General features: G+C 40.5%; 1 protein-coding gene across 7 annotated transcripts in view; it reads left to right on the top strand.

The window, feature by feature from the left end:
- Positions 1–15,400, top strand: part of pak5 (p21 protein (Cdc42/Rac)-activated kinase 5) — a 77,701-nt gene that overhangs the window by 35,323 nt on the left and 26,978 nt on the right. For 4 of the 7 annotated variants that reach the window (XM_039782010.1, XM_039782011.1, XM_039782008.1 and 1 more), the window contains 2 exons: positions 5,727–5,950; positions 7,917–7,961. In XM_039782010.1, coding sequence (XP_039637944.1) covers positions 5,747–5,950; positions 7,917–7,961 — 249 coding nt within the window. In that variant the 5' untranslated portion in view covers positions 5,727–5,746. Of the gene's footprint in view, positions 1–5,726; positions 5,951–7,916; positions 7,962–12,609; positions 12,793–12,922; positions 12,947–15,400 lie in introns of those variants that run through there. The other 3 variants (XM_039782009.1, XM_039782012.1, XM_039782013.1) reach the window with 3 other exon arrangements.

The raw sequence follows: 15,400 nt of genomic DNA, 5'->3' as shown, positions 1-15,400 counted from the left end.
CAAAAATAGACATGGTATATACAGTATACACACACACACACACACACACACACACACACACACACACACACACACACACACACACACACATGAATGAGTTCTTGTTTTGCTGTAGCATGAGGCAGGTTCCAGTGAAAGTGTGTGTGTGTTGAGGTGTTGTTGTACAAAAGGGGAAATGCCTGTGGAGGCTCAGATGGTGACAGATGGTTTGAAGACAAATCAGCCTGGGAGTCAGGATCTCTGCCCTGGGACTAGTAGTTTGTGGCAGTGTGTTAGTGTGTGTATGTAGAGTGTGTGTGCTCTTACGTATACATGCTTTACACATGTGCCTTTGTGTGTCTATGCTTTGCTGAGCAGCTCTATTGTGAGTACAGTTAGTTAAACCTATGGTTTGTGTACTGTTGTGGTTATGTAATACGGCTTGTACTGTGACAGTTACATCAAGATATATTTGCTTTTACATATTTAAAGGTCAAATGCTCATGTGACAGAACACTATGCATTTGTAGTTAGCTTCACTCAGCTGTAGAGCCCACAGAGCTGTGGTTTATGAGTGAATATATACACACTTACAGATAGACACAGTTACAGCTCACTCCAGTCTTACACACCTAGAATAATGGAGTTTCATTATCTCTGTCGTATATTACCAGGTGCAATTTCTCATCGGAGTGACATTGTTACTCTTTGGCAGAATAACCTTGCAGGCATTAATCTCAAACTTCACAAAGTGCTTTACAATTTGCCCATAAATTACAGCTCAAGAGGTGCTTATGTGGCAGCCAGGAGGAGTTGTGCAGTAAGTCGTTCCTTTGGCCTCTGCATGGAGGCAATTCCCAGAGGCCTCTACACTTAAAGTACATCTCAGTCCAAACCTGTTTCAACTGTTGTGAAAGGGCTGCAGCTAAAAGCTCTGCAGGAGTAAGTTTGGGCCTGAACATGCACCTCCATCTGCTGTCTTTACATGCATTCGGATGTGTGTGTATGTGTGTACACGCACGTGTTGTTGTCTCTTAGCAGTTGAGCCTGGCCTAGACGACTTAAGCCCTGCTAGCTGTTAATAATCTCATGATTCAGTGCAATATTGCGATCAGGCCTAGTTTTAGTCACTGCGTGTTTCAGCGTGGTGACTGTAGATGGCAACTTTGTAGTCCATATTTACAAAATATTTCAGCATTGCCTTCTGTCAGACTGTCCCTGTTGTTCAGCTTCATCCTTGACGTTGTCTTTATTGACTTTGTTTTAGGAATGCCATTTCTAATCAGCATAATGTCTACATGTCAGTGTTTCATCTCGCAGAAGCCACTTTGTGTGCATGCTCTGAAAATAGTAACAAGGTCAGAAACCTTCGATTTATGGAGGTTTAGGTGGACATCAGCCAAAAGTGGAAAGGGTTGCTGACCTGTCCGCATTGTATAAGAGATTTGTAGCTCAGCACAAAATGGAAAAGATTAGAGTTTAGGATTATTAGGCTTTTGTTTTGTACAAACCCTTATCTAAGGGAGATACCTGTGGAGAGTATTTAAGTAATGCAGGGCAGACGTCCATTCAGTACAACTAACCGTCCAATTTATCACAAGTTTTTACGGCACTCATTTATGATAATTCTTTGTATTTCCTGTTGAGTTTCCAAACATCATAGCTTATGAATGCAATGCTGTGTGGCAGCTGAATGACAAAGCTTTGTTGTCAGACCTTCGCTTCAGCACCTAAATGCACCACCAGGAAGGATTCACAAATCACTGCGCAATTTAACCTAATCCACTTGCATGAATTGGGAAATGGTTGTCAGTAATGGAAGTTGTCATGAGATTTACTGGGCTGATTGTGGAAAAAGATTGGTATGGTCATTTAAATATGCAATTCAGTAGATGGGGTCATACGATAGTTGCATAAACAGTTCTGTATAAGGTACTGCATTTTCTCACTATTTAAAAGCTGTATTGTAATATTATTGTGAATAATATGTAATAATATAGTCAATATTTAAACATGATTTGCTTTGATTTATACATAAACCCTTTCAATCTTTTCTTTTTACTAAAAAAATGGCATATTCTTTACACACATTGGAGCAATACATTTTTGAGTATTTAATGTGTAAACCAAGACCGAAGGTGAATGCAGCATAGAAAGCAGAGTTGTGTAAACATGCCTGTGGCACAAGGTTTCTGTCTATGACTTAACACTTTTTTGATCCAGTATTGAGCTTTCCAAAGGCAGCAGTGTGCTGCGTACTAATCTCTTGTGCTATGATCGTGCTGCTCTATGCATCACAAAAGCCTTAAGCCTTCTCAGCTTCCATCCTCTTTACATTTTTGTCTCTTCTCTTTCTGTTCTGTTTCTTTCTTTCATCCGCTCATTTCTCTATCCCTTTAACTTTCCCACCATGCTCTGCTTCTGTTCTCATCTTCTGCCTCCACCCCCCCCCCCCTCCTTTCTCTCTCTCCAATCAATCTATCTCTCTATCTTTCCTGTTTGAGGCCACTAATTCAGTCTGCCTGTCTCTCCTGCATGGCAGCAAAGGAAATGATTGAGAGAGATTACCATGATTACATTTTTTGCTTTGTCTGTTTAAAGTTACATTTAGAAATAGACTCTTTGGTGACTTCTGTCATTGCATCTATCCAGAAGGTACTGCCTGGTCAAAAGAGTTCATAATTTGTAATAATGTCTTACAATTGACCGTTCGCTAAATCTTCTGCTCATTCTCACATACAGAGACGCGTACACATATTGAAGGGGTGTGCAGGGGACTCTAATAATCTCTGTATTTTTTTGAGAGTGGTGACTTTTTTAGGCTTTTCTACAATCAAAAATACAAGAGGAACTGTAAGGAGTGAATAGTTAATAATAATATATTAACATTATATTAATAATAATGTGTATCTGCTCTGACATACGCTGCAAATGATAGCTAATTAGGCTAACTATATAATTTTGTGGGGTTAAGGATTATGTTAGAAAAATACCTCTTCAGGACTGGAACATCCACTGTATCGGAGCCCAAAACTAGTATATCAGAATTTATGCTAACGTTAGCAGCTCTTTCCTGCTCTTGGTTTGGGGTTTTGTTAGAATCTTTTCATTATCAAGAATAGGCAGAGAACCACTGAAGTTATAATAAAGTTTTGTTTACTTGCACGTAGAATCAGTTTACAGTGCACAAGTACAGAAAGTGACTAACGTAAGCCTTGAACAGTAGCTTATTTATGTGTGAAATACAATCATAACAGAATTTGATGTCGTCAATTGTCTATCTTGTCAGTTTAGATGGTGTCTCCTCTATCTGGTCAGACTCAATGGTGTCCCCCTTTATCTGGTTAGAGAGACGCATGTTCTGTCCTCGAGCCCCAGTCTAGATAGCCAATGACTCCATGTTATCTCGTGGGAACAAGTAGTGTTATGTTTTATATAGTTGTTTTAATAGTAATCACTATAATATTATTCTATGCAAACAGTTTAATAAATAACAAGAGGGAAAATATGTATCATAATTTCCTTAACAGGTTTACACTCCAGGAACTCTGCTAGCCTGTGTGTGGTAAGCAAGCACCCAAATCATCAGTTATGGTCAAACTAATTAATTAAATGTCTATTTATAATAATCTACTATAATACCAAGGCTAACAAGCTCTACACAAAAATGCTTCCTTAATTCTCTACTAACTTACAGGGGTCGTCAGTTGGTGAGGATGCAGACTTTTTGCCTGGAACATGTAGCTAAGCTAATTATTTTAGCATTATATTCTATATTTAGCCATCCTGTGCATATATTAGGTTCTGTAAACATTACAAATTTTGCTGGAGATAGAGGTTTTAACCAACTCACAGTGTGCTATACAAAATATATAATATATACAGGAACTATTTACAGTTGAATGAGGGGTGGGAAAAATAACAAGCTTAAACTTCATCCCGCTCCTTTTCGGACAGATTGAACATATTATAACACTTCATAGATATTGTTTTTTCTTTTGGTGTGTTGCTACACACTCATAGTGTTTTTTATATTTTATTGTATTGTTATTTTTTATTCAAAATAAAAATAAATGGGCGCCCGGGTAGCTCAGTTGGTAGAGCAGGTACCCATATATGGAGGTTTGGCTCCAACCTGCGGCCCTTTGCTGCATGTCATTCCCCCTCTCTCTCCCCTTTCATTTCTTCAACTATCTTGTCAATAAAGGCCTAGAAATGCCGAAAAATAATCTTTAAAAATTAAATAAATATAAATAAACATTCAAGATTAGTGTTAGTGTTAGCGTTAGCTTATGCTAGCTAGCTACAGCTGCTAGCATACAGTTGTCATTTCAGCCAACAAAATCCACCGTGAGTGCGGAGGAAGAAGGATGATTTTGTTTTTCTCCGAGGACAATGGCTCCTAGAAGGGAATGACACAATAGACTCCATTCACAGCCACACCAACAACGTCATGACATTTTGTTCCTATGACTGGACATAATGCATCCGCCCAAACCACCAATACCACAATGGGATTTCCAAACAGTTCCTCTTGGTGTTGGAGTAAAAAGCACAGGCACAGGCAGCTGCCGTGGCTACGTATTAAAATCACTATCAAAACTTACATAAAAAACCCTACAATCCTAACTTGGCATCATTTTTTCCCTTTTCTCTGTGCTTCAGTGCATCCATTTTTTTCTGATGTTTATGTTACGTAACCAAAGTGGACACTTGGTTTTTCTAGCATGTTTGGACATTTTTGCTTGTTCTTTCCTTGTTTGTACCCTGCAGCATTAGAAGGCTGAGCTTAGCATAGCAGAGTACATAACAGCACAACATCAGTTTAAAACTGGTATTTACAGACAATCAGTCTGACTAATGTAGGATACTTCAGCTGTGCAGCTTTCAGGCATTGCAAGCAAAACCTAATTGGTTGCTATACTTTAGACTTTACATTATAATAACTATGGTGTTTATCAGTTTATTTTTTTCTTATTATTGCCTGCTTTTAAATGTGATATAGTTTGCCTTTGTATTGTATGTAAAGTGTTAATATATTCATACCATAGATGGTCCTTACCATATACTCTAGCACAGTGTCCCATCTGTAAGACTCAGTATTAGAGTTTAAAGGATGGTGAGAGATGCTTGATGAGATATTAAAAGATCCTCAGGCTTTTTTAAGACAAGTCTCTACTCATTTTACTTTTACACAAAATAAACAAGTTTTAATCAAACTTTTTCAGGTTTGCTTGTTAACTTGTGGGAACACACCTTTTTATGCTGTATTTATCAATTCCATCGGCTGCATTCACCCTATACAACTCGAGAAATGATCATTGATCAAAACTACTTAAACAGTACATGCTAATTAAATAACTTTGATATGTATTTGCTCATGCTTGGGTGTGTGCAACAAAACATATAATGCATGCCTTATGTTGTATTTATAGAGGAAAAGCACACATTCCATAATGCTGTGATGCAAACTAGATTAATAACACACTCGTCTGCATCCTCTCACCCTGATGTAGTGTCACACCTCCCTGCAGTTAGATAAACATGAATTCATTCAAGGCGTTGAAATCTCTGAACAGACAAGAGCTTGCACTGCCCTTCAACATAAGTAAGAGTATTTTGCCTATAGTCCACATTACAGACAGTTTGCAGTTATGGGTTTTATCGCTGTATTTATTTCATTAAAGTAAACCAGTCAATGCTGCATTTAGAATATTAATCAACAGCTATCTTCTGTGTTTTGCCAGGATTGCCAGGGTTTTCCAGCATGTTTGGAAAGAAGAAGAAACGGCTGGAGATCTCAGCTCCGTCTAACTTTGAGCACCGGGTCCACACAGGCTTCGACCCGCGGGAGCAGAAGTTCACCGGGCTGCCGCAGCAATGGCAGAGTCTCCTGGCGGACACTGCCAACCGCCCTAAGCCCATGGTGGACCCTTCCTACATCACCCCCATCCAGCTGGCACCAATGAAGGTATAGTGTGAATGGACAGAGGGCATCAAACCTGAGCACTGTGGACAAATCATTATCATTTCTGTCTTTTTGCTCACCTTATCTTTTTTGCATCTTTGTGACTCTTGCTCTTCATCCTTCTCCCCAGCTTTTACCCACAGCCCTCTCTTTCTAAGAAAATCCATACATTCCCTTTCCCTTTCCACCCACCACTGTTCTTTTTACTTTTCTATCTTTGCATTCCCCCTCTGTATTGCTATGTTACCCTTCAGTGTGGCTGTAACTCATCGTTCCATCATCCACTTGTTACACACTGTTGTCTTTTCTCTGAGACAGAATAGATCATTCTCCAGTGCCATCTGACCACTTCAAACTATTCAAATTGCCCTAGTATATGAAATTATAGTCATATCATTGTCCATGATTTTGCTTTAAACCTGCATTAAGCAATTTTGTGATATTAAAGTCACACTGAATGACTCCCTTGAAGTGCCAAACTGAGAATTAAAGCCAGACTATATAACATTTAAGAAATAGCAGTCTTCCTTTTACAAATGAAATGTTGAATTCACAAGCAATACAATGAACCATTTTTCAATTCAGTGCTGCTACAGTTTTACTTGGTCTGATATTGTATCACCAGTACCAGTCAAAGCTTAGTGGTTTTTTATAACAAAAGTAAAACAAGAAGTAGCAAAAGCTATATATATCCACATTTTAACAGCCAACACAATCAGTTCAGTAATGTAGTTCTACTGTAATTCCCTTACACCACTATACTAACTATATTAACTATCTAAGAAAGACCAAAAGTCCATCCAAAATTATACAAAATAAAGAACTGCGTAATTTTTTGAGCAGTTGAGATCAAACCATAGGCCAGAGAATGTGACCTAGATACGTTTAACAGACTTATGACGCACTACATTCTCCAAGTGGACAGAAACATGACTTCAATGGGATGCTCATGTTGTTCTGTGTCAGCTGTGTATGTGAGTAGACAAATGTTTGCTAACATGTTGCTAAACCCATAGATATTCTGCCCCCTGCTGGTCAACAAGTGCTTAATGCGGCTTTAAAGACAATTCCTCATCTTCATTAGATAATGTCACAATCTCAGAAACCTTAATTCAAACTGATGTTTCTTTTTCATTCGGCTGTGTGATTTCTCCTTCTTACCTTCCCTGTGACTGTGACTGCGTGTCTCCCCTTGTCTCTGAACCTTCTGAGTGTCTCCTCTGATGTGTTGTTGTTCATTGGTTCTTCCTAACATATCACATTGACACATTTGATCCACTATAAAAGAGCCATAGCTAATTATAGTCATTTACACACCAAACAGTTTGATTAACAATGCTCCATAGTATTTCTGTGCACCTTTCTCTGGGTTGTTGCAGAACATGTGATTGCTTTGAGGCCCTTCTCTTGCATACTGGAGGTATTGGAGGTTGTATTAGGCCTCATGGGTCTTCACAGGGGCGTGTTTTATATTTTCCATTGTGCTGTCTGTGGTCCCATCATACTGCATGTGTGACCCACTGCCTTTCAGCTTTGAAATCTAGGAGCTTTTCCTGTGTGTGTTATAACACCTGCTTACACCATTTTTTGTTGACCTTAATAATAGTATAAGAACACTTGCCCTATAATAAACATGTCAATTTTAAACTAACTTGACATAAAGCACTGCAGCACTTGAATGCATTTTAATAAATCTAAAACAGTAAAACTAACAGCGCCATTGTGAGCATTAATTTATCATTTTAATTTAATTTATACTTTTTATTGATCCCCAGTGGGGAAATTACAATTTACACTAATCATCAAGCGAACTATGTTAGTCTCTGAGGAACCACTTACAGGTGCTGCTGACAGGAAAATACATGATCAGACATCCACATAAGTCCTGTAAGAAAGAACAGCAATATGCCACAGGAGATATCTCTGAAGAGGGGGAAACAAGAAAATAATTCTCTTGCTCTCTTCACAGATATCTCCCAAGAAAGTCCGGTCATCCGAAACGCCGTTGCCCAAAGTATGACTTCCTCTTCCCTTCTGTTTTTAACACCCCCCCTCCCCCCCCTTTTTAGTTTTTTTGTTGTTGATCGCTCTCACACAGTCACAACTCTGCTGTTTTGTTTCCACATCTCTCCTCCGCTGCCTGCTACCATGCATATAGGTGGAGGTGGTGTGTAAGCAGGAACAGGGAGAAACACTGAGAATGACTTAACTACATTGCTCTGCCAAGTCTTTTCTTGGGCCTCATCTCCACTCCTCATTTGTTTCATTCGCATGAGCCTCCCCAGAAATGACTAAATTAACTGTAGCAGCATGTTCCCTTGTTTCTCCCCTTGCTATGGAGCGCCATTGATAATAATGATGATGATAATCATAATGATGATAATGATGATTGTGATGATGATGGTTGCTGAGATGGGAAGTGCATGTTGCCATGACAGCTGATTCTGCTCTGCTGCAGGCCACCCCACTGTAGAAAATAATGTAGGTCAGAAAAGGTTTGCATGTGTGAGAAGTAGGGTTGGGTATTGTTTTGTTTTTTTCCGATACCGGTGCTAAAACGATACTTTTAAACATGTGCCGGTGCCTAAACGGTGCCTGAACTGATACTTAAAAAAAAATAGTGTAATAGGGAATAGGGTATTTTACAATAACTTTGAATGCACCACGAGGCTTACTAGTTTCAAGAGAACGCAACACGTCTGTGTTGTTTTTCCCGACAAAGGCAGCTGCACACTGCTTAACGTCCCGCTGTTGGAATCCTCTACATTGAAATACAGACACACTTAACACCGTTTGGCTGTCAGCATTTTAACCGTGTTTAATCCAGCTGCTAGCTAGCGGTAGGCTAACGTTACCTGCTGTCAAGTGAAGTGTTAACTAGCGTCACTTGCAGCGATGCTTCTGTTGCCTCTAACATCTGTTTCAGAGCATCAGAGACCAGCACAAAAGGCATTTAATTGCCACTGAAATGAGGCACGTTGCTATTCGGTACAGTAGATACTGGTAGTTTAGGCACCGGTGCCATATTAGCACAGGGTTTCGGTACCCAACCCTAGTTAGAAGAACCCTTTCTGTGATCCACCTCTAGATCCTCTCCTCACCTCTCCCTTCCTCTCCTCTCCTCTCCTCTCCTGTCCTCGCCTCTCCTCTCCTCTCCTCTCCTCCTCTCCCTCTCCTCTCCCTCTCTCCTCTCCTCCTCCCTCTCCTCTCCCTCTCCTCTCCTCTCCTCTCCTCTCTAGTATTAAATCAAACATGATGTAGTCTCTCAGTTGTTAAAACATGATTTGGTCTGGATAGTTTGCAAGCTGTACTTTTTTTTTTAAATATAAAAATTATTATATATACATTTAAATATATCTGGAATCTTTTTCAGGAAAAAATTAATTTTCTATGACAAAACTATTGACTTAGCAAAAAAACATGTCACTCAAGTCAAGATTTGACTTGAGTGCGCATGGACATGCCAAAAGTTTTTCATAAACAGGCTTAAACAAGACATAGCCTTATCTGCCATATTTTATAGCTCAATATTAAAAGATCTACTGTAATAATCAAGGGGGTGAATAATAAAATATTTGTCATGCTCCTTCGTAACCAAAGTCATTGCTCCAGACTTTTGAGGTAATGCCAAATTTCAGAAGGTAGTGCACAGTAGACAAGGATATTTCAAAGTGAGAAAAGAAGTAACGAACCCCAATAACAGTAAACAAACGCCTGCACATTTTTGCTGAAAAATAGTAGGTATTTGGGACTGTAATTACTATTTGTATAGGGGGTTTGGAATCACAATGATCTCCAGACTTGATTAAAATCACCACACATGCAACATATGCAAATTTAAAATCACTCAGCCTACCCTGGAGGAAAAAATCCCATCTGGATGGAGCTCTAGTTTTAGTCTTTTAGACAAATAAAAAAGTAGATCACAGACCACTGTGGAAAGTAGTTTGATAATACTTAGAAGTCGGGGTCACTTCACTCCCACGTCAAATCCAAAGGATTTTGCACGCTCTCGCTCAGAATGTGCATGCAGAGAATACAAACTAACACATTCGTGTGGAAGTTGTGTGTGAGTGTGCTACTTTTGAGGAAGCACATGAAGGAAGCCCTGTTGCTTGCTCAAAGGTAATATAACCATGGGCACTATTCAGGCCTTACCTTCAGTCTGAACCCGGTGTCTGCCACCAGAGTCGGTACTCGCTCCGAAGCTAATCCCCGTCACTCTCTCACTTGCTAGGCTTTGGTGTAGGCTCTACGTATTACTATAAATCAGCCTTTACAAATCTGTCTTTTGACACTCAAAATATGTTGACTTTCAGATTACTGTACTATTAAGATGACTCCCTAGGTAGGCCAGGTTATTTATAGTGTCTCACCCATGGCCTGATATCCTGTCCTCCCCTGGTTGCCCTGACACTTGATTGACATAAGGCTTCCTCTGCTCCCAGCTCCGTCTACTAAGTATGTGTGTATGTATGTGTGTGTTTGTGTTTGTGCACACACCAGGCGGGCATGGAGAAAGCGATCTCCTGTCTGGCAGACGTCCAGTGCTGTCCTGACCAAACTGTACAGAGGGACAGAGTCTAGGAAAGGTTCAACATGGCGTGTGTGTCTGCATGTTTGCCCGTCTGCGTGCATAAACACATTGTTTGTGTGTGCGCCTAGAGAGGTCGTCACGGTCATGATGCCGAAATAACTACTACCTCTGCCCTCTGGCTTGTGCGCTCATCGTTTATTCACAAGGCTTGTAGCCTTGTTGTCAGACTGCTCATCTCAGCTGAGCATTAGCATTGCTCAAAGCCTTGGCTCTCATCTCTTTTCTCCCCCCTCCACCACCAGCCCTCCGCACACATGCTAATTCAGAAGTATAGGCCAACACCATGCCCTCTCAGTATTTCCATGTTTTAAACATTGTGCTCTTAAAGCTTCTGCAGTCTGACAATTTGAAGTGTGTGGTGCGTGTGGTGGTGCATGAGTAAGTGCGCTATATCTACCACCATGCAAAACATCTTCATTTATATGTTGTGTTTCATCTTTTGATGTTGACGTAGATGGTTAACGTGTGTCAGTGTGTGTATGTGGGTGGGTTATGTGACGCGAGGTTACATGTGTGTTAATGTGTTGCATTCATTAGCACCAGCAGGGGCAGTGCCGTGGGTATTATTAATGGCAGTCTCATGTTACACCTTGACTTTGACACCCTCAAATTGCCGACTCCTATGGAGCTCAGGAGGTAATTTACCGTGTGTGTGTGTGTGTTTGTGTGTGTGTGTGTGTGTGTGTGTGTGTGTGTGTGTGTGTGTGTGTGTGTGTGGTGTGTGTGTGTGTGTGTGTAGATGGGTATGTGTACAGTACAGTGTGTATTGACATGTTTGTATGTACTGTATTTTTTCACATTTCTTTAACCATGAGCCAGTATTAGATGTCTGAGTTCTTGTAAGTGAGAAACAGAATGACCTGTGTAGGAAAGGTAACACATGTAAATGCAAGACGTTTAGTGGGAGCAGATTATCCTCAGGTCAGGGCAGATGCCATTAGAATGATCCTGGTACTTAGGGATACATTGGTGTTGGAGTCAGGAAGTTGTGCAGGGGCTGCAAGAAGGGAGCCATGTGGCGAGTGAGAGTACGGCATGCAGGGTGTGAACATCACAACATTTACACATGTACTTCAGTTGGTTCATGCATATGAATCAGATACGTGCATAATGATATTTTCTGTAATAAAGATTTAGAGTAAATCCACCCTTGGAGAGACATTTAGATATATAAATCTGTGATGAGCAATGCATTCCAGGAGTCATTATGCAATGTAGATGTACTTCTTCCCTCCAGCCTGCCTTGTCTTTCTCTTCTCCTGTCCTGTGATTTTTTTGCATTTACCAAAATGGCTGTTGACAGCCTCCAGAGTACATGCCTAAACTTGCTGCATTCAGCTGTGGGTTACATGTGCTGTAGGTAGTGTAGGAGGAGAGAGCTCGCTGATATTTTGGGTAGCTGAACACCTCTGTGCTGTCAAACCCATTATAGCTGCATTGAAAATATCTCATCCTTACATCACATTGGAAGAAGAAATAATGCAACAAAATGTGCCCAGAATTGTGAGGTACACTGCCAGTAGCTGGTATTTAAAAATGTGTAGTTTAGATTTAGGGTTTAGGGTTGATTTGTTCATTTTGGTTATGTTTGCTGTACTCTTTCGGAGAACAGTACAGCATTGTAGATGTACACTTCTTAGTGTTGTGGGTTTGATAACAAATCTAATTGTGACAGTTTTGCTGTCAAATAACATAAAAATAGTCTTCTTCACTGTAATTCATCCACAGAAGTCATATTTCAGTCATATTTCAGTATTTTAATGACACTGAATCACTGAATTTATTTAGTCCAGGTCAGACAAGGCTGTCTCAGCGAGACAAAGGAATGGACTGGCATAGTGTGAGTACAAGGCACGTGACAATGGGCATGACATGCAGGGTGATAACTGGTAAGGCGCAACTATAAATGTCAGTGGGTCAGTGATAGCAGAGCACAACCCCCCACCAGCTTTTTGGCAGGTGACAGAGGAGGAAACTCGATCATTGGGTCTCTCAGAGGGTAGCTGCTGTGGGTGTAGGGGGACAGACTTCCAGTTGACCCGTGGCTGGATGCAGCTGCTGCCGGGCAGAGTGACTTGTTATGGATGGGGGGCGAGGAGTGGTGGAGATCAGGGCCGGGGGGAGCAGGAGAGAGACGGGGAAGCTGAGGCAGCTGACGCCGGAGTCAAGGCTGCTGGTGGGATCGGTGAAGACTGAGGAGGAGGTGTTGTTTAAACCCCATTCACAGACGATTCATAAACAGTCACAGGTGGGGTGCTCCACTGTTTCTGTTTCTGGTGAGCCAAGACTGCATGCTGGTATGCTGGCTATGCAGATTTGTCTGTGCAACAGGTCTCAGCTCTCACTGCCAGCAGTTCCCAGCACTAAGTGTAAACATATTAGACAAAACAGTGATGGTGCAGGTAAGATAGTAGCTGTTCCATTCAGCATTTATTTCTGTTGCTTTGTGCAGATTTTAGAGATATATGGTGTTTAAAGGGTCACATATCTGACTTTGTGTCTATTTTTGTTGCATTCTTAACATGGAAGTGTGACACACCATGAATTATAGCTGTACAGAGTGCAGGTTGTTTTCTCATGTTTCGTGAGAGAGGGCAGGTTTGTGCTCGAAGCACTGCATGGCATGAGTTATTTTTGTAGCTTTGCTGGGATTGCTGTATATATACATATGGAAACTGAGTGTAGAGAGATAGTGTTTCTGATTTAACAGGGTCACCTAGTCCTTGCTTCAGGGGCAGAAATGCAAACCTGTGTCTTTATTTAAAAGAAGGAAGCAGGCTGTAAGGGTTCTTACATATGCAACTAGGGAGTTGCTAATTTGAGAAAGCATTTTATTGCAGCGTGTATTCATAATATTGGGTGAGCTCCATGGTAGTGGAGTGTCCAGACTGAGAATGAATGAGGTCTAGACAAGTGCTTGGATGTGGAGCAGGTCCAGAATCTTTGTCCCCTCGTTGCAAGTTATAACCCAAAACCCTGTCAAGAGTATTTTTTTGGATGGATGTTTTGGAAGACCATGAAATGAGATAGTTCAGTGCCTCTTTCATCACTGTATAGATACAGACAGACATACAGTATGTTTTTGCTCCAAATCTGCCAAACTGCAACTCTATCCTGTCATGCACAATGATTGGGGCATTCATTCAACTTCTTAATGGACAGAAAAGAAAGTTGGACGCTGTGATCGATGTGTGTTAATTTCAAGTTTGATTTGAATTTGACTCAGTATGTATTACACTCCATCTTACATTGATTGAGGATTAAATTGGTCAAAGCAGAAATAGACTTGAAGGAAAAGAACTTCTGATTGATGCGTGTCTGTGCAGGCATGCACCCTCACGCACACACACAAACCGATAGAGAGAGCATCTGTCTTTCTTGGCACTGAGCTGAAATGGATGGCATTGATTTAGACCTCTCTCATTCCTTCCTCCACTCTGCTCCTCCTCCCTTGCTTTCTCACTTTGTCTTCTCTCGCGGCTGCCATTCAAAGTCACACTGCAAAACACCTCTCGCGGAGGCTTCGGGGCCTCAGTCAGCGGGGGAATTTTGGCTTTCAGCGACGTGTGCCGTACTTTGCCAGGGCAGCTCAAAATGTCCTGGCTAACAACCATCCTTCAGTGTCTGAACGTGGGTTTTTTGGAAGGACATTTAGGCTGTGAATTTTAAATAGGGAAGGATTGTTGCAGGAAAAAAATTATTTGAGATGACTGGCGTGTCATACTTTAAAAGCTGCAAATTTGTAATGGATTGGAAGTGCTTTCCAATGTCTGGATGAGGAACTGCAGGGTGACTTCAAAACCCTGATCTTCTTGAACACATTAATACTGTGTGTCCTGTGGAGTTAAGAATACACATGCTTCTTCTTTTTCTTCACAACTCTCATGTGGATATTTGCATCCTATTAAAGTAAACCATAGCATTTGAAAACCAGTATCATCACTATCGAAAAGCTAGTGTCTCTCAACATTAAACAACATTGGCTCTTTAAACATTATTTGCATTCTTTGTTTCTCAATCAACTTTACACTTGGTGTGAGGGGGATTTAATAATGGCTGGACCTGCAGTATCCTCGTGTGGCCAGATAGAAAACTACAACTCAGGTTTTTATTTTTTAAATCATTCCCTTCCTTTTTAACTGGAAGAATATTGAATGAAAATCCATTTTTGATCCATCCATCAGCATTTCAGGGGGCAGATTAGAGTCAGCCAGATTTTTTTTTTTTTATATTTCATAAGCCTCATCTGTGCTATTAAAATATCTATTTGATGGGCTGTACTAGAGCAGAAAACAAAATCATTTTCATACACTCAGATGTATGTGTCCTTACAAAGAGTACAATGTAATAAAATGGATAACATTTAAGGATTGAATGCTACATTGTTTTCTGTACACTGTAAAATGCTAGAAGACAAAAATATACATGCTGTATAGAAATATTAGCTAACTCTTCACATCTAATTATTGATTTTGATGCTTATCGCAGGACCCTAACAGTTTTTCTCATATTTAATATCAAGCTGTCAGTGACAGACTCAGCGCCTGCAGCCATGCTAGCAGCTCTGTGAGACTTTTCTCAGCCACTGTGGTGCTTCGAGCTGAATGCTAACACCAGCTTGCTAACATGCTCACAATGACAATGCTAACATGCTGATTTGTAGGAGGTATAATGTTTACCCTGTTCTCCACCTTAGGTTAGCATGTTGGCATGCTAGCATTTGCTAATCAGGACAATACATAATGATGATGTACAGTAGTTAACTTCACATTCATAATTTAAAATGCTTTCAATCTATCTCATTGGTAATGACCTTGAAAATTGCAACTGTAACATATTGGATGAATGTGTGTGTG

This window comes from Perca fluviatilis, chromosome 18 (assembly GCF_010015445.1).
Source record: "Perca fluviatilis chromosome 18, GENO_Pfluv_1.0, whole genome shotgun sequence".
NCBI classification, from domain to species: Eukaryota; Metazoa; Chordata; class Actinopteri; order Perciformes; family Percidae; genus Perca; species Perca fluviatilis.
Note: the sequence above shows the minus strand (reverse complement) of the source record. Positions and strands in the feature narration are given on the sequence as shown.